We start from the raw sequence: 24,118 nt of genomic DNA, 5'->3' as shown, positions 1-24,118 counted from the left end.
GCTGTTACCTGAATTTTTGATCTTAGCCATTCTGACTGGTGTGAGGTGGAATCTCAGGGTTGTTTTGATTTGCATTTCCCTGATGATTAAGGATGCTGAACATTTTTTCAGGTGCTTCTCAACCATTCGGTATTTCTCAGGGGAGAATTCTTTGTTTAGCTCTGAGCCCCATTTTTTAATGGGGTTATTTGAATTTCTGGAGTCCAGCTTCTTGAGCTCTTTATATATATTGGATATTATTCCCCTATCTAATTTAGGATAGGTAAAGATCCTTTCCCAATCTGTTGGTGGCCTTTTTGTCTTATTGACTGTGTCTTTTGCCTTGCAGAAGCTTTGCAATTTTATGAGGTCCCATTTGTCAATTCTCAATCTTACAGCACAAGCCATTGCTATTCTATTCAGAAATTTTTCCCCTGTGCCCATATCATCGAGGCTTTTCCCCACTTTCTCCTCTATAAGTTTCAGTGTCTCTGGTTTTATGTGGAGTTCCTTAATCCACTTAGATTTGACCTTAGTACAAGGAGATAGGAATGGGTCAATTCTCATTCTTCTACATGATAACCGCCAGTTGTGCCAGCACCATTTGTTGAAAATGCTGTCTTTCTTCCACCGGATGGTTTTAGCTCCCTTGTCGAAGATCAAGTGACCATAGGTGTGTGGGTTCATTTCTGGGTCTTCAATTCTATTCCATTGGTCTACTTGTCTGTCGCTATACTAGGCTGCACACTTTCTCGCTGTCTATTCAACATTGTACTAAAAGTCCTAGCCAGAGCAATTCGACAACAAAAGGAGATCAAGGGGATACAAATTGGAAAGGAAGAAGTCAAAATATCACTTTTTGTAGATGATATGATAGCATATATAAGTGACCCTAAAAATTCCACCAGAGAACTCCTAAACCTGATAAACAGCTTCAATGAAGTATCTGGATATAATATTAACTCAAACAAGTCAATGGCCTTTCTCTACAAAAAGGATAAACAGACTGAGAAAGAAATTAGGGAAATAACACCCTTCTCAATAGTCACAAATAATATAAAATACCTTGGCGTGACTCTAACTAAGGAAGTGAAAGATCTGTGTGACAAGAACTTCAAATCCCTGAAGAAAGAAATTAAAGAAGATCTCAGAAGATGGAAAGATCTCCCATGCTCATAGATTAGCAGAATCAATATAGTAAAAATGGCTATCTTGCCAAAAGCAATCTACAGATTCAATGCAATCCCCATCAAAATTCCAACTCATTTCTTCAACAAATTGGAAAGGGCAATCTCCAAATTCATCTGGAATAACAAAAAACCTAGGATAGCAAAAACTCTTCTCAAGGATAAAAGTACTTCTGGTGGAATTACCACGCCTGACCTAAAGCTGTACCACAGAGAAATTGTGATAAAAACAACTGCATGGTAATGTAATTTTTTATATAAATTTATATGTATATTTATTTATACTTTGCTAAATATATTTTAATAAAATTAAAGTTCTCATACTTACATACAAATGTAATTTTCTGTTGTTGAAGCTACTTTCAAGGACTCAAGTTTGCTGCATTTATGGTTAATATAACCCAATATTTCTTAGGTAAATACAAAGACTCGGGCACAGGAAATGGAAAAGGATCAACTGGCCCAGCTTCTGGATGAAAAAGACTTGCTTCAGAAAGTTCAGGATGAGAAAATTAATAACCTGAAGCGGATGCTGGTGACGTCATCTTCTATTGCATTGCAGCAGGAGCTAGAGGTATGTGCAAGATGGCAGTTTGCATATGGGAATAGAAAACAACAGGCCCTTTCTGTCTGCTTAAGGTTTAGTACTTTTTCTCCATTGCTGTGGGATCTTGAGAAAACCTCGAGCATTCTGTGTATTTGCAGTCTATCATCCCTACCTGAGAAGTGAGTTACAATTACCACTCTCCAACTCTCTAGGCTGTCGGTAAAGACTGTCTGAACTAAAATTCTTAGAAAAGGCTAATAACATTTGTAAGATGACTTATAAACTAAAATCTCTAGTGTGAGTCACTAGGTTAGAAGATCTGTAGACATTGAAGAGCTATTGAATAGCAAGAGATGAATAGGGAACCGCTCAATAGAAGATGCTTGAAGAGAAAGTACACATGACCAAAAGCTTAGAGGGCTGCAATTACAGGATAGACGTACTTGGACCTTAATTAATGCACAGTGGCCAGGGCATAGCAAAGCACGTTGAGGAATTTGAATGTGGCAATGTGTTAAGGACAACAGAGCCTTATAGGTGACATCAAAATTGCAGTTTAGAAAGGCGTAGCTACTGTCTGTATCTATCAGATAAGCTGACAACCTCTGAGAACTAGGACTCTGGAAGGGCAGTAAACTGGAAAATTAGAGAAATAATTGAGAGAGAAACTAAGCAGGACTTAAATGTTTGGGGTTGTTCCTTGGCAGTGGAAACAGTGCAGCAGTGACTTGTTTGCAAGAGCAATCTTAGGTTATGTGGTAAGGGCGAAAACTGCTTTACAGAGTCAGGGTGAACTTTTGGATATAACAGAGGGGCACAGTCTGGGTAGGAGGAAAGAGATGAACTTAATTTTAGAATCAGTACTTAATCCTATAATTGACAAACTCGCTTAAATTTCTTTCTTGTTTAGCTTCCTGGAATTTAACCCAGGGTGGTCTGTACAGTGTAAGTGTGAGCTCTGTGACTGAGTTCAATGTGTTCTCTTGGAATCCTCAAATAAACCTGACTTTTATTTCTATCATGGTGTTTAAAATAAGTAAAAATATAAAAAATAAGAACTAGTTTCCTTGTTTTATTTTGTCTGACTTTAGGTCTGTTTGAAATAATTTTGATTTCTTTAGTTATTTTTTGTTTTTTAAGATTAAAAGGAAACGAAGAGTTACTTGGTGCTATGGCAAAATGAAGGATTCAAACTATGAAAAGGAATTTAAAGTCCCGACAAGCATAACAACAAGAAAACGTAAAACTTCTGTGACTTCTTTGAGAGAAAATTCTATCATGAGGTTGGGAGAGAGTGGTGAGTACTGTGTAAGAGGAGCCACGTGACATCATATTTCTGTTAATAGACCCTAAGGGCACTAATAGACACGTGGTTCAGTAAAGCATGCATGTCAGATGTGGCTACAGTGGTGAGCATTCATAAGCTTCTGTTAATTCCAAATCTCTTAAGAATGATGCGTTGTCAGTCAAGTGTAGTACCTTCAGTTTATAACACCACTTCGAGACGAAGGCAGGACTGCCAGGAATTCAGAGCTAGCCTGAGTTACAGTAAGACCCTGTTAAAAGCAAAATAATAGGCTGTAGTTTAAACATACAAGTCAGGAGTTTGGGGTGATTTTTGCTCTTATGTTCAGTTAAAATGGTCCAGTGTTTGTGTAACATCCAGCTAAGCTTATTCTAGTTTTCAGACTGTTATTTATATCAGATACATAGGACAGTGTTTCAAAATTATATCTCCAGCATTGTAGTCATCTTCAGGGACATTTTAAATGTACCAATAATGGTCAAATCTCAGATGTAGAATTTGTCATTTTTATCTATATTGTTTCAAAGATCTTTATCACAAATTCCAGCTAACTCTCTTTTATATATATATATTTTTTTTTATTAGATATTTTCTTTATATACATTTCAAATGCTATCCCGAAAGTTCCCTATACCCTCCCTCCGCTCTGCTCCCCTACCCACCCACTCCTGCTTCTTGGCCCTGGCATTCCCTTGTACTGGGACATATAAAGTTTGCAACACCAAGGGGCCTCTTTTTCCTGTGATGGCCTTCTTCTGCTACAAATGCAGCTAGAGATATGAGCTCTGGGGGTACTGGTTAGTTCATATTGTTGTTCCACCTATAGGGTTGCAGACCCCTTCAGCTCCTTGGGTGCTTTCTCTAGCTTCTCCATTGGGGGCCCTGTGTTCCGTCTTATAGATGACTGTGAGCATCCACTTCTGTATTTGCCAGGCACTGGCATAGCCTCATACGAGACTCCAGCTAACTTTCTTAATTCATACAATAATAATAAGACCCATGGTCACATCTGTTGTTGACATGTTCTTGGCATTCATACCTGAGTATGTTAATATGAGTTTACATCTGGTCAGAATTCTTTATTAATCTCATTTTTATTTTAAGCAAAACTTATAGTAAATCTAGTGATGACGTTCATCTTTTCTACTTACAGCAGCCTCTTCCGAGTTTGAAATGTTGAATAACACTCTTGAGTCGTTGGCTGAGGTAGAGTGGAGCTCGGCAACAACACTCCTAAGCGAGGTAACGTTAACAGTCCATAGAGCGTCTGCCCTTAGGCTTGTGTTATTTGGGGCTTTTTTCTTTTCTTTTTTAAGAACTTTACATGTGTGCATGTTTTGCCTCTGTGTTTATGTGTACCACAGCACATCTGGTGCCTGCAGACTCAGCAGAGGACCTCACATCCTCTGGAACCAGAATTATAGATGGTTTTAAGCTGCCTTTTGAGTGTTGGGAACAGAACCCGGAGTCACTGGAAAAGTGGCATGTAGTCTTACTGAGCCATCTCTTCAGCCGCTGCATGTAGATCTCTTGCTAGATGTGCTAACAACTATATCATTGTTAACAGGTCACCCTGCCTGACTCAATATCAGAGACAAATTTAATCCTAGGGAAGACAGTTCTCCTTTTATATCTGATTGACAGCTGTGTGATATCTAGAGCTAGACTTAGCATTGTGGAAAGCAGGTGTGGGCTAATCGGTGGCAACCTGCTTATGACTCTTACTGTCAAATCTTAGGATCTGTAAATAGTTTTAAGTTATATATTTTGAGAAATTTCTTGAGAGTAAGACTGATTTAAAAGTGACAAGAGTCTCAGGTGTACAGTAAAGTTGTCTAAATGTGTGCAGAAAAGAGGTTTTTGCTTTTATTTTGGATGCATCACCAGTGCTTCCTGGAGTTCTGGCAACCACAGCAGGGCGTCTGCATTCCTCACACATTCTAGGGTTTGTTACTTTAAACAATAGATAAGAGGGTTTGGAGAGACAACTCAGCAGCTAGAGCACTGACTGTGCTTGCAGAGGACCCAGGCTCAGTTCCAGGGCAACCAACTCCATCTCTGACCTCCACAGGCACATGCAGTGTGTGCTTACGTATGTGCTGACAAAGTACTCAGACACCGTTAAACTAAAAACTTAAAAAGTGACTCAAGAAAAATAACAAAGTACTAAAAATCCTATATTAAGTTGTTTTCCCCCTCTGTTATAGTTTTTATCAAAGTAGCATAGAAAATAGAAATGAGCTTCCGTTCCCTAGGGATAGCATGGTTAAACATGGTAACCATTACAACCTTAGAAGTTAGTCCATGACATTTCTGTTTCTTTCCAGCCCTCTCAGAAACAAGTCAGACAAGCAGGCAAGTGAAGGGTTACTGTGACGATCAGGTGGACTTTTCCGTCATTCCTGTTTTCACAGCTAATTGGCCTTTCCCTGTCTCTCACAGGCAGATTTATTACTTAATGATCTTCAGTTAATCTACCTGTTTCAAGTTAGGGAGATTTCACAGATGTTAAAGAAGATAATGGCTTATATCAACTGGGTCAAAGTTGAGTTGATTTTCAGTTAGTCTACATTTTAGTTAAGTAAGCAATTAAAAAATATATCTGCATTTTTTCTGACTGGAAATTTGTTTCTGTTTCTAATAGGAAAATGTAGAAAGTGAGTTGAACTCACTTAATGCTCAATATAATGATCTGGTATTAGACTATGAACAGCTAAGAAGAGAAAATGAAGACTTAAAATTGAAATTAAAAGAAAAAAATGAGTTAGAGGAATTTGAGCTTCTAGAACAAAAAGAAGAAAGAGATCAAGAGGTAAGAGAAATAGAAATACTGAATTTAAAACATGTTTGTCAAAAGTATCATTCTCATAAGACATTGATTTCTAAGATTTAGGTATTGCTGGTTTTCATGTGCCTATACAACTTAGAGAATTTGAACAAGAAGTAAGTTAATTTAAATTCTTTGTAAAATAGCCAGATTTGTTTTCTGTTGCACTTGTAACTTGTCTTTGTGGGTTTGGCTTTGTCTAGATGGTACTTTTTGGGTTGTTTTACTATCATGTTAGTATATGAGTGCGGCTGCTCAGAAGCATCAGATCTAGTAGAGCTGCAGTTCCAAGTGACAATGGGGGATGCAGGGAACCAAACTTAGGTTCTCTGGAAGGAGAGCGAATCCTCCTGACTGCTGAGCCAACTCTCCAGTCCCGACTTCCTGGAGTTTTAGATTCAGGGGTGCCCTGTGACAGTAGTTTTAGATTCAGGGGTGCCCTGTGACAGTAGTTTGAACAGGTAATTCCCGATCCCTTTATGCTGGGTGTCCTAAAGCAGTAAAGAGTGCTTTCTCTGGTTTTCCTTCTCTCTTTTTTCTTTTGTTCTTTTTTTTTTTTTTCTGTGTTAACAATTAATTGATCTGCTGTTTCCTGTTCATGTGCTCTCACAGATGCAACTAATGCATGAAGTTTCCAACTTAAAGAACTTAATTAAACATGCAGAAGAATATAATCAAGACCTTGAGGTAAACATTTATCTTAGCATTTCTCTTGTAAGTAACTACAACTTAAACTGCATGTAATTAAACATGACTACAGAAAATAGAGGGATTATATTTTAAATACAAGTATTTCTTATTCTAAATTCAAATCGTGTACTAAATTGAGTTTCACTGTTCTTTGATTCTTTTAGAATGACCTAAGTTCAAAAGTGAAGCTTCTTAAAGAAAAGGAGGAGCAGATTAAGAGCCTGCAGGAGTACATAGATGCCCAGAAGTCAGAAAAGATGAAGATAGACCTGTCATACACATCGGTAAAATCTAGTTTTCTTTTGATGTGTGATCAATTGGGCATTTCTAGTATAGGATTATAACCATCCTAGTAAACGGTTCTGTTGTAGAGCCAGCTATGCACCAGGCTTCATTATAGTCAATTTAAAGATATTTACTATGAGCATAATTCTTGCATTGATTAATGAACTTAGTGTCATCTACCTTTTACCAAGAGAGAGAGTTGAAGTAGTTACTTCAATAGTTTTGCTTTTTTCTCCTCTAGGTTGGTGGGTTGGTTGGTTGGTGGTTTGTAGGTGGGTCGATTGGTTGGTGGCCTGGTTAGTAGTTTGATTGATTGGTTTGTTGATTAGTGGGTGGGTGAATGGTTGGTTGGTTCAGTGGTTGGTTGGTTTGAAACAGGGTCTCACTGTATAGCTCTGGCTGGCTTGAAATTCAGTATGTTGGATAGCTTGCCTTTTAACTAACTCAGACATCCACCTGCCTGTGTCTCCCAAGGTCTGGGATTAAAGGCATGTGCCACCATACCTGTCTTCAGTTTTCTAATAAGCACTAACCAGCTTCTTAAATGTATGTCCAGATGTGCTGTCACGATATAGGAAAGTATGGCCAGAATTTCTTATCCTAATTTCATTTGTTTGATTAGTAGCATAACTTCATATTTGATCATCTAGGAATAACATGTATATATGTTCTCCAGCATAATTTGCAAATTTACCAAACCTGGGTCTCCTAAGGATCCCTTTTATCATTTGCCTAGGATGCCACTGAAGACCTGAAACAGGCGATGCGCACTCTGTCTGATTTGGACACCGTGGCCCTTGACGCTAAGAAAGAGTCAGCCTTCCTTAGAAGTGAAAATCTGGAGCTGAAGGAGAAAATTGTAGGTAACTTTTCAGAGTTTATGACAATAGAGTTGTAGTACCACAGTATAGTACTCTATAGTCCTGGGGATCAGTACAATGTTGCCAATTTTTAATGTTTTTCCAATAGAATGAACTTTCAGATTCCTGTAAGCAAATGGAAAGTGACATTCAGATGTATCAACGCCAACTGGAAGCAAAAAAGAAAATGCAAACTGATCTGGATAAGGAATTACAGTTGGCTTTTCAAGAAATATCAAAACTCAACGCCCTGGTAAATGGCAAAGGTATTACACAAATTCAGACATCTGCACACTGACTTAAAAACTTACCTAAAGGAATTGAGAATGTTCCCAAAATTAAGTGGATGCTAAGTTTTGAGTTAATATTCACAAAGGTTTCCATGGGCACCATGAAAGGGTTTAAAAATACTTTTCAAATGCAGTAGACATGCCTTGAGAAAAGTTTAAATCTATTAAAGGTTTATATCTATTAAAAATTAGGTCACTTTTGTCAACATAGGTTTATTGTCTAATTTGGAATTGGAGAAAAGGATTACTGATCTCCAAAGAGAACTAAATAAAGAAGCTGAAGAAAAACAAACTTTGCAAGAAGAAGTTAACTTGCTGTCGGAGTTGAAATCTTTACCGTCTGAGGTGGAAACGCTGAGGAGAGAGGTGAGCAGACGAGAGGCACTGTAAACAGTGTGTGATGGGAAGGAATGGAATTCGTATTCTCCCGGCCCTTACAGGACGGGGTGGGAGAGAAAAGCAGTGTTGCCAGGGTATAGTTGACAAAGTGCTTTGTAGCACATTCTATGCAGCAGCTATGTTTGGTCTTCTAATATATTTACACAGCTTTAGCTTAGTCTTCCCCCCACTTCTTGATACTAGTCATATCACTGTGTTGAAGACAAAAGACTTTAGAAGATAAGAATGCCCATGATCTGAGCATCCAAGAGACTGAAGTGGGCTCACTTAGCGTTACTATGACAAAACAAACTGTAATGCAAATAAACAATTGTCTGCACATGCTTAGCTGTACATGGAACATATTTTATCTGCCCTCCCAGGGCTCAGGGACCATCAGGAAGGAAAGGATGGAAGGATTGGTAAGGTTGCAATGCAACATCACAACTAACAACTCCTGTTAACTCCAGCTCCGAGGACATTTGAAGCCTTTTTCTGGCTTTCCATGGACACTGCAGTACACGGTGCATAGACATACATGCAGGGAAAACACCCAAACACATAATAAATAAATCTCAAAAAAATAGCAGGTTGACAGTTAACAGTGACCATTTTTGGAGATACTACAAGATTTACAGGTCAGTAAATGAGCCCGCAAACTCATGGCCTGTCGACTTCTTTCTCTCTCTACCTTTTTAAAAGAAATGAAAGGGCCAAGGATTTGAGTGCTTACTATAGCAAACATCTTGCTAAGGAATTTGCAGACATTCTTTCATTTATACTATAAGCCAATGGCTCTCCAGACCCTTCGGGAGTCAACCAACCGTTTCATGGGAATCAACTAAGACAATCTACATGTCACATATTTACATTATGATTCATAACAGTTAACAAAATTACAGTTATGAAGTAGAAACATAATTTTATGGTTGGAAGGGTCTTCACACAAGAGGAGATATATTACAGGGCAGGGTCACAGAATTCGGAAAGGCTGTGAACCACTGCTGTAAGTGTTTAACAACTAAGTCCCTTTACTACTACTTAGTACACAGGAAGAACAGTGGATTCTATTTTCAATTCCCATAAAACAGTTGTCAAGCCAGTCACTGAGCAATACAGACCTGCCTCCTAAGCCAGCAGCCATACTCTGTGCTGCTGCCCTTCTGTTTTGGGGCTTTTTAGCTCTTTCATCTTTCCCTTTCAAAGTGATTAAGCTATCCATAAATCTGTTGTGGATTGTTTAATTGTTTAAATGATGCCTCTTAAATAATTTTTAAAAGCATAGTTTATCCATAGGCTAAATTTTTAGAAATTTGAATTGCAATCAGTAACTTTTATTGGGGGGAGTAGGTCAGACGTTGAGGAAAACCACGAAGTACCTACCACATGGTCATATTAGAAAATATCCCAGCACTCAGGAGGCAGAGCCAGGCAGAGTTTTGGGATTTCAAGGCCAGTCTGGTCTACAGAGTAAGTTCCAGGACACCCAAGGCTACACAGAGAATCTCTATCTCAAACAAAGAAGGAACTTTGAAAGGCCAGCTAAGGAGATAGTTACCTGATCTGTAATCTGAGTCAGCTGTCTCTACTGACGCTTCCTCAATGGGCTCATTCTTTAACTGGATCCCAAAGGCATGAGAAAGATAATGATGTGCTTATACATGCTAAGGGAGAGTCCATGGCAAGAACACTGCCGTCTACTGTAGAGCTGAATGGTCACATGCTTGCCTAGTTTGCAAGGCTCTGAGTTCCATTCTCAGAGCGCAAATTAAAAATAGCCACCATTCCTTAATCAAATTTTCACTTAAGTTAAAATTTTCCTGAAACTTGCTTCAGGGTATCTGTTTATATTTGGTAACAGCCCTAAATTTTACTTCTCTCCCTAGCTTCATGAGAAATCTGAAGAGCTCCATATAATAACCACAGAAAGAGAAAAACTGTTTTCCGAAATGGCTCATAAAGACAGTAGAATTCAAGGTTTACTTGAGGAAATTGGAAACACTAAAGATGACCTTGCCACTTCCCAGCTGAGTCAGAGGAGCAGTGATGAAGAATGGCAAGCCCTGAAAAGTCTGCACGCAGAGCTGGAGCACAGACATGCGGGGGTCCTGGAGGAGAGCGAGAGACTGAAGCAGGAGATAGGGACTCTCTCCAAAGAAGCAGAAAGCCTAGCTTTCAGTTTGGATTCCATGAAGGCCGAGGTTGGTACAATCTCTTGACAAGAGGAATGTCTGCATGTGTGTGTGTGTGTGTGTGTGTGTGTGTGTGTGTGATACAACGTTTGGCTTTTACTCTATCACACTTTTTCTTGAAAGCTTTCTCACAAGACTCAAGAGCTTGAGCAAAAAACAGTCGAGGGTCAAGAAAGGCTAAATAAAATGGAGGCGCTGAGAGAAGAGTTAGCAAACAGAGACTCCAGCCTGCAGTCTGTAGAGAAGGAGAAAGCTCTGCTCACTGAGAAGCTGCAGCAAACCTTGGAGGAAGTAAAAGCCTTAACCCAAGAAAAGAAAGACCTGAAGCAGCTCCAGGAGAGCCTGCAAACTGAGAGAGACCAACTCAGAAGTGACATTCAGGACACTGTGAACATGGTAAGGTTCAGATGGTGAGAACTGCAGGAGGTCTCATTAAGTATGACCAAGTAGTCACTGTAAGATTAGTTAGTGTGCTTCACAGTCTAATGAAGTGGTTTTCTCTGTCTCTTACACAGAACATAGATACTCAGGAGCAGTTACTAAATGCTCTGGAGTCTCTGAAACAACACCAAGAAACAATTAACATGCTGAAAATGAAAGCTGCTGAGGAGCTATCCGATAATTTGCATGTAAAGGACGGGGGAGGAGCTAGAGATGAAGCTCAGGAAAAGGTAAAGAAGAGCCAATAGCGTGGGCTTCCAACAGGCTTCTCCCAGCTCTCCCTGGAACAGCCTTGGTTTCCCCCACAGTGATGGACATAACCTGTAAGATGAGATAAACTCCCAGGTTGCCTCTGATCTGTTTCTTCACAGCAACAGAAACCTAAGTAGGACAATACCCAAATGAAGGATGAAAGTAGAGGAGTAGAAAATACAAGAAATTAGGATAGCAAAATATTTCCAGGAAAAAGTATGATTGATATAAAAGCCTGAGGTAACAGTAATCTTTAAAGGTATTTATAAAACCTCTCAGTGGATAGGAAGATAGAATTGGAGACTAGACGACACAGGAGAGTTGAATACGAACAAGATCATGAACAATCTATCAAAACCCCTAGAAGCCTGGACCTTTTACAGAAGCCCCCTTTTAACCTTGAAGAGGCTGCGAAGCCACTCCACCCTGTTGACTCAGTTGCCTAGGGAATCATTTTATCAAAACACATGTATTACTTCTAACACACGTATTACTTACGTCACTTTCTTGCTGCTATCACAAAACAGTGTAACAAAGCAGTTTAAGGCGAGATCTGTTATTTCGCCTCACAGTATAAAAGGTATAACCCACCATGTTAGGGAAGTTATGGCAGCACAAATGTGAGGTCTCATCCTGTTCCTATTCAGGAAGCAAAGACAGATGAGGCTCGGTTCCCTCTCTCCTTTTAATCGGTGCAAGGCCAGCTCGCTCACTCTAGGCCACATTCCCCACTTTGGAATAAAGTATTTTTTTCTTATTCCAACCGTCAGCACTCGGGGAAGTAAGTGATGTCTTCAACATCCCTTTCGTAGCACAAAATACTATCATAGAGCTTGGGAAGTGTTTAAGAAAGATACATAGACAAGAAAGGCGCATGTCTTGATTATCTAATCAGTTTGAATAAATGAGTGAACACCAAGTCAGTTTCCCTCACACACATGAAAACTGCAGTGTGAGCTGCCACCTGCCACTTCTGGCCAGCGAACAGCTCTAAGAATACCAGCTCTGGCACCAGACACTTGAACCCAAATCTAGCTGTCTATATGCTCTCTGCATGATCTTACATAAATGAATTTACTTCTCTCAAATTTAAGTTCCATCATTACCAAATATGGATAATAATAATACCCACTTCCTAACGGTTGCTGAAGAGAGTCAGTGTGTTGATATGAGACTAGTACTTTGTACAGAATATAAGTGATAGATACTTTACTAATATTAAAGTAGTTGTTAACTACTTAAGAACTTCTTCAATGCATTCCTGTTTTAGCTGGATGGCATAGATGAGCAGAATGAGAGTGCCCACACATTGCTTGGTGGTGGTAAGGACAATGAGGTAACTGAGGAACAGAGGAAAATCAACTCTCTAATGCAGGAGAATAGCGGACTCCAACAGACACTGGAAAGTATTAGAGCAGAAAAGGAACAACTGAAGATGGACCTAAAGGAAAATATCGAAATGGTAGGATCTAGCTCTCTTTAGTTAGCCATAGATATGTATCTTTATTTTAGATCTTAGTAGCATTATTTGGGTATAATCTGTATAAAGTAAATATATCATGGAAATGGATGGTTATATGACTTGACAGATGTCTCTGCCTAAGTTAGAGCTACTAGGTGTTCTGTTTTAACCTAGTAATAACTTGCCAGATTGATTTCCAGCTCAGTGCTATCATTTGATATTCCTACCAACAAGGAGAATTCTGGTATGTCCCCTTCCCAGCACTTTATATTTATTCAGTGTTCATTTTAGCCGGTCTCTGGGTGATGCAGTCTGTGTCTGGGTGGTGAACCTATTTTACTTTACCTTTCCCTGGTAACAGAAGATACTGAACATGTTTCATAAGCTAAGTAGCCATTGAAATCCTAAATGATTTATTCCCTTAATGTTGTATTATAGTTGATGGGTATAAGTATGTTCCTGAATGTTTCTCTTTACTATTGTAGCTTCTAGTTTTGTTTTAAATCATTGATGTTTGTCAGTATTCCCATATCTGGCTCAGTTTTGTATCTGTTACAAGGCCCTATAAATCTGTATGGGTTGAAATTAATAATTTTGGAAATTCACTGTGGATATGGTACCACCTGACACTTTATGCTATTTTAATTTTCTGTATTTAGAATTGTCTGGTTTATCAACAAACTGAATGAAAATTAACATGCAAACACAAAGTATATTCTTTCCCTAATTTGATATGTTTTGTTGACCTTCATATACAAGCATGGTGCTATATGATCTTAATAATGAATTAAACCACATCTGCCAGAAAAGAGTGGGAACCATCTTGAGCTCACTGATCATTGATCAGTGCTTGAATCCAGTCATGAAAGCATCAGAGGAAAAATGTGACTTTAGTCACTTTGGCCACTGACAGCAGACTGACGTCTCTGTGCGGCTGCCTTTTGCTCTGTAGTTGCACTTGGATTTCTTCATTTTTGAGTCAAAAGTCATTTCTGAGTATTTTTTTAACTCTAGAGTATTGAAAACCAAGAAGAGTTAAGAATTCTTAGAGATGAACTGAAAAGACAACAAGAGGTAGCTGCACAGGAAAAGGATCATGCCACAGAGAAGACCCAGGAGCTCTCCAGGACGCAGGAAAGACTGGCAAAAACAGAAGAGAAGTTAGAGGAAAAGGTGAACTCCCACACTCTCCTCCTGACTGTTTGTTCTGACTGCATATTTTGCTAATAAATTCTGATTCCTCTAATCTTAATATCTCCAACTTGGAGAATGCTAACAGTTTGATATATATTATGGGAAGCTAGGCATGGTGACTCAGTTTGGAGGCTGAGGCAGGGGGATCTCTATAAGTATGATATTAGCCTGGGCTTCTTACTGTGTTCTAAGTCAGCCTGAGCTATAGACTGAGACTCTGTCTCTAAATAAATTATATTTGTATATTTTTCATTTATTTATATCATAGGGGATTGTAATTGTTTGGAACCTGTGTTTATATACTTAGCTAGTCTCTTGGCTTTTTAGTTTAATTTTTTCATTTCACCTTGCTCCATTGATCAAACTATGTAAGTTTCCAAGGTAACACCAGAATTACCATAAAGTGGCTTACAAGACAGAAATGCATTCTGTTACTGTTTGTTGTTCTGTTACTGTTTCTTGTTTGTTGTGTCTGTTCTTTGAGACAGGGTCTCACTATGTAGTTCTGTCTGTCCTGGAACTTATTACCCAGACCAAGCTGGCCCCCGACTCCCAGAATCTTTGAGTTTAAAAGTTGAAGTGTCAGTGTCATTCCTTTTGATGGCTTAGGGTATAGTCCCTTTTTTTTGCTTTGACTGGTATCTGGTATCTCCAAGCTGCCCTGGAACTCCACTAGTCCACTGTAATCCAAAAGAGTGTAGCCTCGCTATTTAACCTAATGATATCTGTAAGAGTCCCATTTCCAAACAGGTTTACATTCTGAGTTTCTAGATAAGTCTTGAATTGTTTAACCCACCATAAGCATTATGTCTAAGGGCTAGTTACTGCTAATGCTGTGTATCCATTTCCATTATGGTAGACAATGCTCTGTTAATGGTATTACATAAAAATCTGACCAAATATCAGCAACATGATAATTATAAAAAATTGTTCCTCTTAAGAACCAGAAACTCCAAGAGACACAGCAGCAACTTCTTAGTATACAAGAAGCTATGAGTAAGCTGCAGGCAAAGGTGACTGACATGGAAAGCTTACAGAATGCATTCAGGAACCAAGGATTGGCATTGGAGCGTGTGGAGACAGAGAGACTGGAGTTAGCTCAGAGACTTCATGAAAATTATGAGGAGTTGAAATCTATAACCAAAGAAAGAAATGATCTAAAGGAATTGCAGGAGTCATTTGAAATAGAGAAGAAGCAACTTAAAGAATATGCAAGGGAAATAGAAGCTGCGGTAAGTAGTATCAGCCATTTCTTTATCTGGTAAATGTTTCTTTAATAACCTATTCTACTGGAAAGAGGGAGGCAGTATTGGGTGAATACTACAAAATTCCTTAAATTTCACTTACTGAACAAGGGCCTACAAACAAAAGAAGAACTAAACATTGCCCACGCGGATCTAAAAGAGTACCAGGAAATCATCACAGAGCTAAGAGGAAGCATTTCTAAAAACGAAGCACAAGGAGCAAGCACCCAGGACACGGCAAAAAGCGCCCCTGAGCTACAAGGAGAGGTAATGATGTCTTCATGGCCTTCTCCACTTGTGTCTTCTTTCTCCTTGGAAGGAAAATAGATGATGCGTAGTTACAATTTATTCACTGGGTAAGACTTCAGCAGCTGTCTACTGTGGCAGACACAGTCTGAGCTGGTGCAACGTACACTCTCAGAACTGAAGGGTAAAGCAGGAGAATCAGGAGGCCAAGACGAGCCTGGACTCCACAGAAAGTTTGAGGCTCGCCTGAGCTATGGAAGACCCTGTCCCTAAAAAGAAAAACCGTGATAACAGAGGGACAAAGAAAGACCCATATTGGTTGTAGTAGAAGGAAATAGCGATAAGTAGGCAGTCGGACGAGTAAGCCACCGTGAGGGAATTGTAAATGCTGTGGAAGACGACACTGGGATAACTGAGCCAGTCCAGTTTTAAAAACTACTTTCTGCCCAGCATTGAAACTTATATAATAAAATGGTTCTTTTTCTCAATGTGTATACACATCTAAACAATTCCTCAATTCTAATGTCGTGCCTATAGAAATATGCAAAGTTACATGGTTCCATTAGCAACCAGGGTGAATGGGGAGTCAGTGTGCACACACAGAAAACTTGGATTCAGCAAAACATGGGGAGTGTATGTGTACACACATATACACACAATACATATATAAAGTATACTATATATACTGCATATATTCACAAAGACCTATGACAACTTTTATTTGCTTATAATTTGGGAACCAGTTAGAAATTAAGCCTGTAACTCACTGAGTTAATAGTGTGATGATATATAAGGATTGGTCCACTTTGGGTCTAAGCTGACGAGAAAATATGACATACTAGATGTTAGGGAGAATCAAAAGGGATTAAGAGTGGGTGCAGAAGAGAGGCTGTGATCCAAGGGAGACTGTAAGGTTCAAGGGCACTGTCCTTGCTGATAAAATTTTCCTGGCCTTTTCCATCTAAAAGATATAATCCCTAGATAGTAACCTTGTGCTTTGTGAATATTACAAGATCCCAGTGCTTGGAGAGCAAGAGCTACTTCCTGTTGTGAAAGAAGCCAGGGACAGTGCAGAAAAAGTGAATGAACTGGAGCCAGTGGAAGAACATTCCAGAACAGTGCATTCCATGACAATGGAGGGCATAGAAATGGAAAACCTCAGGCTGACCAAGAAACTTGAAGAAAGTCAGATGGAGATCAGCTGTCTCACTAGAGAGAGAGAAGACCTGAGAAGGACACAGGAAACACTTCAGGTCGAATGTACCCAGCTGAAAGAAGATGCCAGAAGAACTTTGGCTAATGTGAGTTTTTTGTTTACTTTTGATTTTTTTTGTTTTTTGGATTTTTTAGTTTTGTTTCTTTTGGGGTTGGGACGGGGTGGTTGTCAAGACAGTGTTTCTCTGTATAGCCCTGACTATCCTGGAACTCACTCTGTAGACCAGGCTGGCCTTGAACTTAGAAATCCACCTGCCTTTGCCTCTCAAGTGCTGGGATTAAAGGCGTACACCACCACTACCCAGTTACTTTTGGTTTTTGAGACAGAGTCTCATGTGACCAAACTTGGTCTTAAACTGATAATTCTTTGGCCTCCCCTTCCCCAGTCCTAGGATACAGTCATGTGTACCACTTTGCTCGGACAAAATGAGTTCTTCTTCCTACTTAACTAGTGCTATTTCAGAAACACATTGCTGTGCCACAGTTAAAATCTCACTATTAACTTTCTGCAAATATTACTTAATCATAGAGTAACTAGAAACAGAATAATTAAAAATGCAACTGAATATAAAGAAACAATGAAACAACAGAATCTTTTTTTTTTCTTGAGTATTCAAAATTGACTTAGAAGGATCAGTGCTTTAATCACAGAAAAAATAAACCAGAAAAAATGTTTTTTCTTTGAAAACACCTTCCCACCCCGCCCCACTGCCTGCCATTCCTCGAGGTAGGGAGCTCTGATCTGCGCAATGAGGCAGGGTTTGTCAGACTGAGCACTGAGGCAGGGGTATTAGACTGGAGCCGAGACAGCACTGTATTACTGGTAGCCCAGGACAAGTTGTCAGACCCTTTTCTCTGTAAGGTATTACTGTCGTCTCCATGGCGGCTGTTGGAAACAGGAAACCATTTTTGTTCTGACTCTGTCTTCCCTTCACTCACTCTATAATGCACTTTCCAAACCTGGGGGCGGAGGGGTGTACACGTACATGTATGTGGTGTGTACACGGACATGTATGTGTGTGACCGACAATAAACCTCTCCCGTTTTTTATCTATATTACCAATGCCCTAATGCACCATTTTCTCTTCCTAGCTCCCCACATTCATTTTGTTGTAGATTTTGTTTCATGCATATGTGTGTTTTGCCTGCTTGTTTACCTCGTATGTGCCTGATACCCAGAGAAGTGATGAGCATCCATGTGAGTGCTAGGCCTTGAGCCCAGGACCTAAACACATGCTTTCTTCCACTGAGCCACCTCTCCAGCACCAATATGTTCATTCTTACACATGTCTAGCAAAGTTCCCATCTGAGCATAAAGTGATTTCCTTTTTAATTTGTTTACTATATACTGTGGCTCTTTAAAAAACTAGAAGCTACTGCATGGGCCGTGCGTTCCCAGGAGCAATGCCGGCCCTGCTGGTTGCTCCCCTGCCGCAGCCCTGCCATCCTGTGATGCTTTTCCCTGATCCTATGTGCTGTTTAGCTTTTAATGCTCTGACCATCTGCCCGCCTGCCTGCAGCATTCACATGCACACCTTTATGGAGCCCATGTTTTTCTTCTTCAGCTGCTTTCTGACCCCTAGGAAGCCTTTCCTAGTGATCCATGATGGTAAGTTTACATCAATGTCCTGAATAGCCTCTCTCCTCTGTCTGGTGAGATTTAGCATAGTATCTGTCTGGTTTTCTAAAAATATGATTATGGTTGAAGTCATGGGCGCAGGAAACAAAAAGACTATTTTATCTCCAGCCTTTATCTAGTGAGATAAAGTGACAATAAACTGACTCTTAGTTAAAACATGAACTGGGGCTGGAGAGATGGCTCAGGAACACTGGCTGTTCTTGGATAGGACCCAAGTTCAATTTCCAGCATACACAGTGACTCACAACCATCTATTCTCCAGTTCCGGGGGCTTTGATATCCTCTTCTGGCAGGCACAGTTGTGGTACACAGACAAAATACCTGTACATGTAAGTTTAAAAAATATATGTGGGTGGGTGGGTGTAGGTGTAAACATAGGAAAACATAATAACTGGGGAATGAGAGAGTGTGGAAAAATTAGTCTGTATTGAGCCATTGGATCCTATCTGTTATATTTAGTCATCAGATGTATTGTCGTGGAATTCCCTTAAGATGCAAGAAGGTCTACACAAACAGAAACAGCCCCACAATGTGGAAAGGAAGGACAGTGCATCTACTAAAGTAATGGATGAGTGAGGTTGGACAGCCAAGGAACAGTGCAAAGGCAGGGAGAAGGAAGAGAAATGCTCAAGTTAGTAAAAGAACAAATATTTAGGATGCAGCTAGAAATTATGCTAGTTTAGTAAAGATACATTTATAGATTATCCTCCAAGATCTATGACATCACTAGCCCTAAATAGTTAACTTAGGTTTCCAGTACCAGATATTATTTCCCTCTTGTTGAGCAGGTCTTAAGTCTAATTAGAGAGCTGTTGGTCACCACTACCAGGGTGCAGTAGTGGTTGCATGCCACTACTGCACCCTGGGGTTATTGTGCTATAAGGAGAAAGGTGAATTACTGTGCCTGCAACAGGTTCTCCAGGCAGAACATGGGCAGTCACAGCATCTCAGAAGTCACAGATAAAATAGTTTCTTTCCTCTTTGCACTGTATTTCTCAAGATCTTTTATAAGCAAACCTTTTTCATATGACTAAGTCTTTTCAAAAAGGAGTTAGTTATAATATGATGGTTATATTTCTATAAACATCTTATAATTTTCTCTAATACTAAAGCATCTAGAAACTGAAGAGGAACTTAACCTTGCTCGTTGTTGCCTGAAAGAGCAGGAGAATAAGATTGACACCCTAATACTGAGCCTCTCGCAGAAGGAAACTGAGCTGTCCAGTGTGCGAGGACAACTAGAGCTGACCACTGCTGAACTGGAGAGAAAGGTAAGTTGAAGGGGAGAAGCCATGGGGGGAAACCGGAAGGAGAGTGCCGACTTGAAGACTGTGTTTGAATACTGAATTATGGTGAAACCTATTTTGTATTTTGCCTTAAAATGGGGGGAGGGGTGGAATATGAGAATATACCTGTATATGTTGTGCTGATAACTTATTTATCCTTGGTTGAAGGTTCAAGAACTCTGTGAGAAACAGGAAGAACTTACTAGGAAAGAAACTAGCGAGGCTCAAGGAAAGATGAGTGAACTAGAGCAACTCAGGGAGCTGCTCCTTGCCCAGGCCTCGGCACTGCAGAATGCAGAGAGTGCCAGGCTGCGGCTGAATACACAACTGGAAGAAAGTCAAGAGGAAATACAAACTCTAAGGAAGGAAAGAGAAGAGCTGAGAAGAATACAAGAGGCTCTTCACGTGGAAAGTGAGCGGCAGAAAGAAAGCATGAAGGAAATCAGCTCGAAGGTGAGTCTCTGCTGCTGCTACTGACTTGGGGGAACAGAGTGCCACCTATTACATTTTTGAGACGATAAAGAAAAAGGAATTTAAAACTATTCACGTGCACCTGGATGGCTACATAAAAACTTTTGCCTTGATTTAGGAACATTTCTTCCTTTCTCTTAAAAAAGACAAAACCCATTTCTGTATGCCTCGGACCTAACTTGTCATATTTTCTCAGCTCCAAGAACTTCAGAACAAAGAGTATGAATGTCTTGAAATGAAGACTGTTAATGAGACTCAAGGAAACAGATGTGAAATGGACCACTTGAACCAGCAGCTGGAGGCCCAGAAGTCAAGTCTGGAAAAGGTGGAGATGGAGAATGTAAACTTGACTCAAAGACTTCATGAGACCCTTGAAGAAATGAGATCTGTAGCAAAAGAAAGAGATGAGCTTTGGAGTGTGAAGGAGCGCCTCACAGTAGAGAGAGACCAACTGAAGAAGAGCCTTGAAGAAACAGTAACTAAAGTGAGTGCCATCTTTCTGGCATGGTGCAACCTTAATGTCCTGGAGACCACGGGGCTTCAGAGTGGGCAGGAGTATAGACTTGGTCCTGAAGAGTTTAGATGTAACTTTTTACATTGTACACATTCACACAATTGTACAAAGATAGTTGCAGATATTTACTGTTCATTAGTAGGGACTGGTAAAATAAGCACAGCAGATTTGAGTCATGGAACTCAATACCTTAGCTAACAAAGTAGGCGTGACACGGCACGGCAGTGTCTCAGCCTGGGAAAAATAGGCTGACAGTGGTTTATTGAGATTTTGGGGTCACATCTACAGCAACTCAAGAGAGTGGAGCCTTGGGTGGCCTTAGAGAGGAAGGATGATAGAACTTTCCTTCCTTTTGTTTACCTTTCTGTCTGAAATGTATTTCTATCAGTGTCTTCTTTCTTTCTCTAATTAAGGGTATGGAAAAAGAGGAAGCGCTAAGAGTTGCGCGTGTGCATCTGGAAGAGCACCAGGAAACTATCAACAAGCTCAGAAAGATGGTGTCTGACTACACAGATGAAATTTCACATACTCAAGGGGACCTAAAGCGCACAAATGCTGTTGTAGAAGCTCAGGTATTCTTTAACCTGAATAATTAATCTCCATGATGAAACGGGCTGTGCTCATGTCTAAATCTGACAGCTCACATGTGCTGATTCAGTTTTAAGACTGTTGTTTGTATTTTTTGTCCATTTGTCCAGCACTCTAACTTATTATATGATTATCTTAAGAACCAAGATCTCCAGGAAAAAGAATATCAACTTTCTCAAGTAAAAGCTGATCTCAGAGAAACCGTGGATCAAATGGAGCAACTGAAGAAGAAGCTCGAAGCCCAGAGTTCGACTCTAGAAAGCAGAGAAATAGAGAAGTTAGAATTGACTCAGCAACTTAACGAAAACCTTAAAAAAATAACACTTGTCACAAGGGAAAATGATAGCCTAAAAATTATGGATGAAGCCCTCAGGGAAGAGCGAGAGCAACTACGGAAAAGTCTTCAGCAAACAGAGGCAAGGGTAAGTCCCTGCTCTTCTCTGGCAGGCCTCTGAGTCTCCGCCCAGGAATAATAAGTCATTTAGATAGGCACTTTGATATTAAACTTTTTGAATTCAGCACTTTTTTATAGAATTTTATTCTAGATATATCTAGATTCTGTTGTTAGATATATATGCACATGAGTGTGTACATAAACATATGCACGAATAGACCCTAAAGTTGATGTTGAAAATAGGAAGTGGCCTAAATGTATCTTAGGAAGAAACTAGTAAATACAAGCAGTGCCAGAACAGAATATGTACAAAATATGTACAAAAATCACCTATCTCAGTATCGTGTTCTGCAACTCAGAAAAATATTACGCAGGAAGCAGTTTGGTGAGTAAATTATGTGCAGTGTGTTGGCTTCTTAAAGTAGGAGTCTGGGAAAATGGGAAGAAAAGGACTGAATTTAACAGTGAGGATTCCTAAGGTGTAAAAGCAGGCCCCATGATGGGCTTTATCAGGCAAAGCATTCGCTGCACAAGCCTGATGATCTGAGCTCAGTCTCAGGAACCTGTCTGTGGGCAGGAAGGAAGGAAGGAAGGAGGGCAGGTAGATACCATAGACTGTCCACTGACGTCAGTGGTGCTGGCGGGGCTGGTGGTGACTTTAGGTAAATATTTTGAAAGACAAGCAGACTGATAGTAACACTCAGTAGTATCTGCTTGCTTGTACAGTGGTCCTGAGTTCAATCCCCAGGTCCACAACAACAACACAAAAAGAACTTAAAAACAGGGTTATTTTTACTAAGGAAATATATCACTTAATTCTTAAAATGATTCTTAATGTTAAAATATGTCCCTTTTTTTAAGGATCTGGAAAATCAAGAGAAACTAAGAATTGCTCACATGAATCTAAAAGAGCACCAAGAAACTATTGACCGACTCATGGAGACGATGTCTAAGAAGACAGAGGAAATATCAAATATGAAAATGGAGTTAGAAAATGTAAACATGAAATTACAAGAAAAGGTATTGACTGGGCATCTCATTTGTTCATGCCTTAAAGCCTTTGGGGGCATAAAGGTTCAGCCACACTGAACAGTTGGACGGTGTTCACTGTAAGCCTGGTGTTTCTGCTCCTTGGGTGTGTACAGAAAAAGACAAAGAAAATTCTTCTAAACAGTCTACAAGAATATTCATAGCAGCTTCATTTGCAAATGTGGGAAAATACCAGCAGGTGAATGGATGGCTACGTTGTCATCTTAAGTTCAAAGAAAACAACTGATGAGGGAAGCTGCAGGTCAGAGTCGTTACCTTGAGGGAAGCACATACAGATGGTTGTGCGGTGAGAGAAAGGCTGTCCAGTTTACTCTGGGTTATAGTTTTATAGGGAGGGTGTGTGTGTGTGTGTGTGTGTGTGTGTGTGCGCGCACGCGCGTGGAATAACTGCGCTGGGCAGTACTGGCACACATCTTTAGTCCCAGCATTTGAGAGGCAGAGGCAGATGGATCTCTGAGGTCGAGGCCAGCCTGGTCTACAGAACAAGTTCCAGGACAGCCAGGGCTACACAGGGAAAGCCTGCCTAGGAAACAAAGAACAAACTGAGCTTTACATTAAGATTAGTGTACTTTTATGTGTTATACCTCAAAAGAGAACTGCTGCCTTTAGCAGAACATTGATATGAATGGTCACTGTCTCAGTCAGTTTAGAAACTTCTCTCTCCCACCTCTTGTGCATATAGTGAGAGTAAAGGCAGGTGTGACCACTCTCAGCAAAAAGGGTTCTTTATCTTTCCTTTAAAATAGTCCATGACCTGGTCTGGAGAGATGGCTCAGCAGCTAAGCGACCCAGTATCCACTTCAGGTGACTCAAAACCTGGCCCTCCAGCTCCAGACACTCCTTATAGTGAGCGCCTCACCTACACACACACAATGGAAAATGAATTAAGGTTTCTGAGCTGGAGACATGGCTCAGTAATCCTCTTTAGAGAATGCTGGTTTGATTCTTACAACCTGTGTGGCAGCTCACTTTGCCCTCCATTTCTGGAAGACTTCCATGGGTACATGTATCCATGCGGTATATAGACTAACAAGTAGGCCAAAATCCCTAAAATAAATCCATAAAATAAAGCAATAATAAAAAATTAAGTCTAAAAAAATCAAAACTCAAGGTTTCTTTTAAAAGAATCTGAAACCTAACATGATTTCATGTCTTCAGGTTCAAGAACTTAAGACAAGTGAGCGTCAACGTGCTAAGCTAAAAGCAGATGCCAGTGAAGCCAAGAAGGAGCTCAAGGAGCAGGGCTTAACTCTGAGTAAGATAGAGATGGAGAACTTAAATCTCGCTCAGAAGATTCACGAGAACCTTGAAGAAATGAAATCTGTAAGAAAAGAAAGAGATGATCTAAAGAAACTTGAGGAGACACTCAGAATGGAGAGAGACCAGCTCAAGGACAGCCTGAGAGGAGCCATGCTTACGGTGAGTGTGCTTCCTGTTTAGACACCACTCTTGAAGATGCAGGGTCCATTGGTGCGCTCTCGCGCTCGCTCTGTCTGTCTGTCTGTCTGTCTGTCTGTGTATCTGGTACCTGCACTGGCTAGAATCGGGTGTTGGATCTCTTGGAACTGGAAACAGCTAGCT

The 24,118-nt window shown here is 40.1% G+C and overlaps 1 protein-coding gene across 1 annotated transcript in view; it reads left to right on the top strand.

Annotated features, from left to right (window-relative positions):
- The window catches only part of Cenpe (centromere protein E), a 62,410-nt gene that overhangs the window by 16,633 nt on the left and 21,659 nt on the right, over positions 1 to 24,118 (top strand). Inside the window, exons 13-36 of the mRNA XM_021158316.2 lie at positions 1,582 to 1,740; positions 2,854 to 3,010; positions 4,173 to 4,261; positions 5,664 to 5,831; positions 6,459 to 6,533; positions 6,701 to 6,820; positions 7,558 to 7,680; positions 7,791 to 7,947; positions 8,183 to 8,337; positions 10,236 to 10,550; positions 10,665 to 10,937; positions 11,057 to 11,212; positions 12,505 to 12,696; positions 13,711 to 13,869; positions 14,832 to 15,122; positions 15,246 to 15,401; positions 16,394 to 16,681; positions 19,347 to 19,505; positions 19,689 to 19,973; positions 20,188 to 20,475; positions 20,919 to 21,077; positions 21,234 to 21,515; positions 22,349 to 22,507; positions 23,696 to 23,956. Of these exons, the coding sequence (XP_021013975.1) occupies positions 1,582 to 1,740; positions 2,854 to 3,010; positions 4,173 to 4,261; positions 5,664 to 5,831; positions 6,459 to 6,533; positions 6,701 to 6,820; positions 7,558 to 7,680; positions 7,791 to 7,947; positions 8,183 to 8,337; positions 10,236 to 10,550; positions 10,665 to 10,937; positions 11,057 to 11,212; positions 12,505 to 12,696; positions 13,711 to 13,869; positions 14,832 to 15,122; positions 15,246 to 15,401; positions 16,394 to 16,681; positions 19,347 to 19,505; positions 19,689 to 19,973; positions 20,188 to 20,475; positions 20,919 to 21,077; positions 21,234 to 21,515; positions 22,349 to 22,507; positions 23,696 to 23,956 (4,626 nt within the window). The remainder of the gene's footprint in view (positions 1 to 1,581; positions 1,741 to 2,853; positions 3,011 to 4,172; positions 4,262 to 5,663; positions 5,832 to 6,458; positions 6,534 to 6,700; positions 6,821 to 7,557; positions 7,681 to 7,790; positions 7,948 to 8,182; positions 8,338 to 10,235; positions 10,551 to 10,664; positions 10,938 to 11,056; positions 11,213 to 12,504; positions 12,697 to 13,710; positions 13,870 to 14,831; positions 15,123 to 15,245; positions 15,402 to 16,393; positions 16,682 to 19,346; positions 19,506 to 19,688; positions 19,974 to 20,187; positions 20,476 to 20,918; positions 21,078 to 21,233; positions 21,516 to 22,348; positions 22,508 to 23,695; positions 23,957 to 24,118) is intronic.

This window comes from Mus caroli, unplaced genomic scaffold, assembly GCF_978045245.1.
Source record: "Mus caroli unplaced genomic scaffold, Mus_caroli_1 scaffold_3, whole genome shotgun sequence".
Taxonomy (NCBI): domain Eukaryota; kingdom Metazoa; phylum Chordata; class Mammalia; order Rodentia; family Muridae; genus Mus; species Mus caroli.
This window is presented reverse-complemented; position numbering and strand designations above follow the sequence as displayed.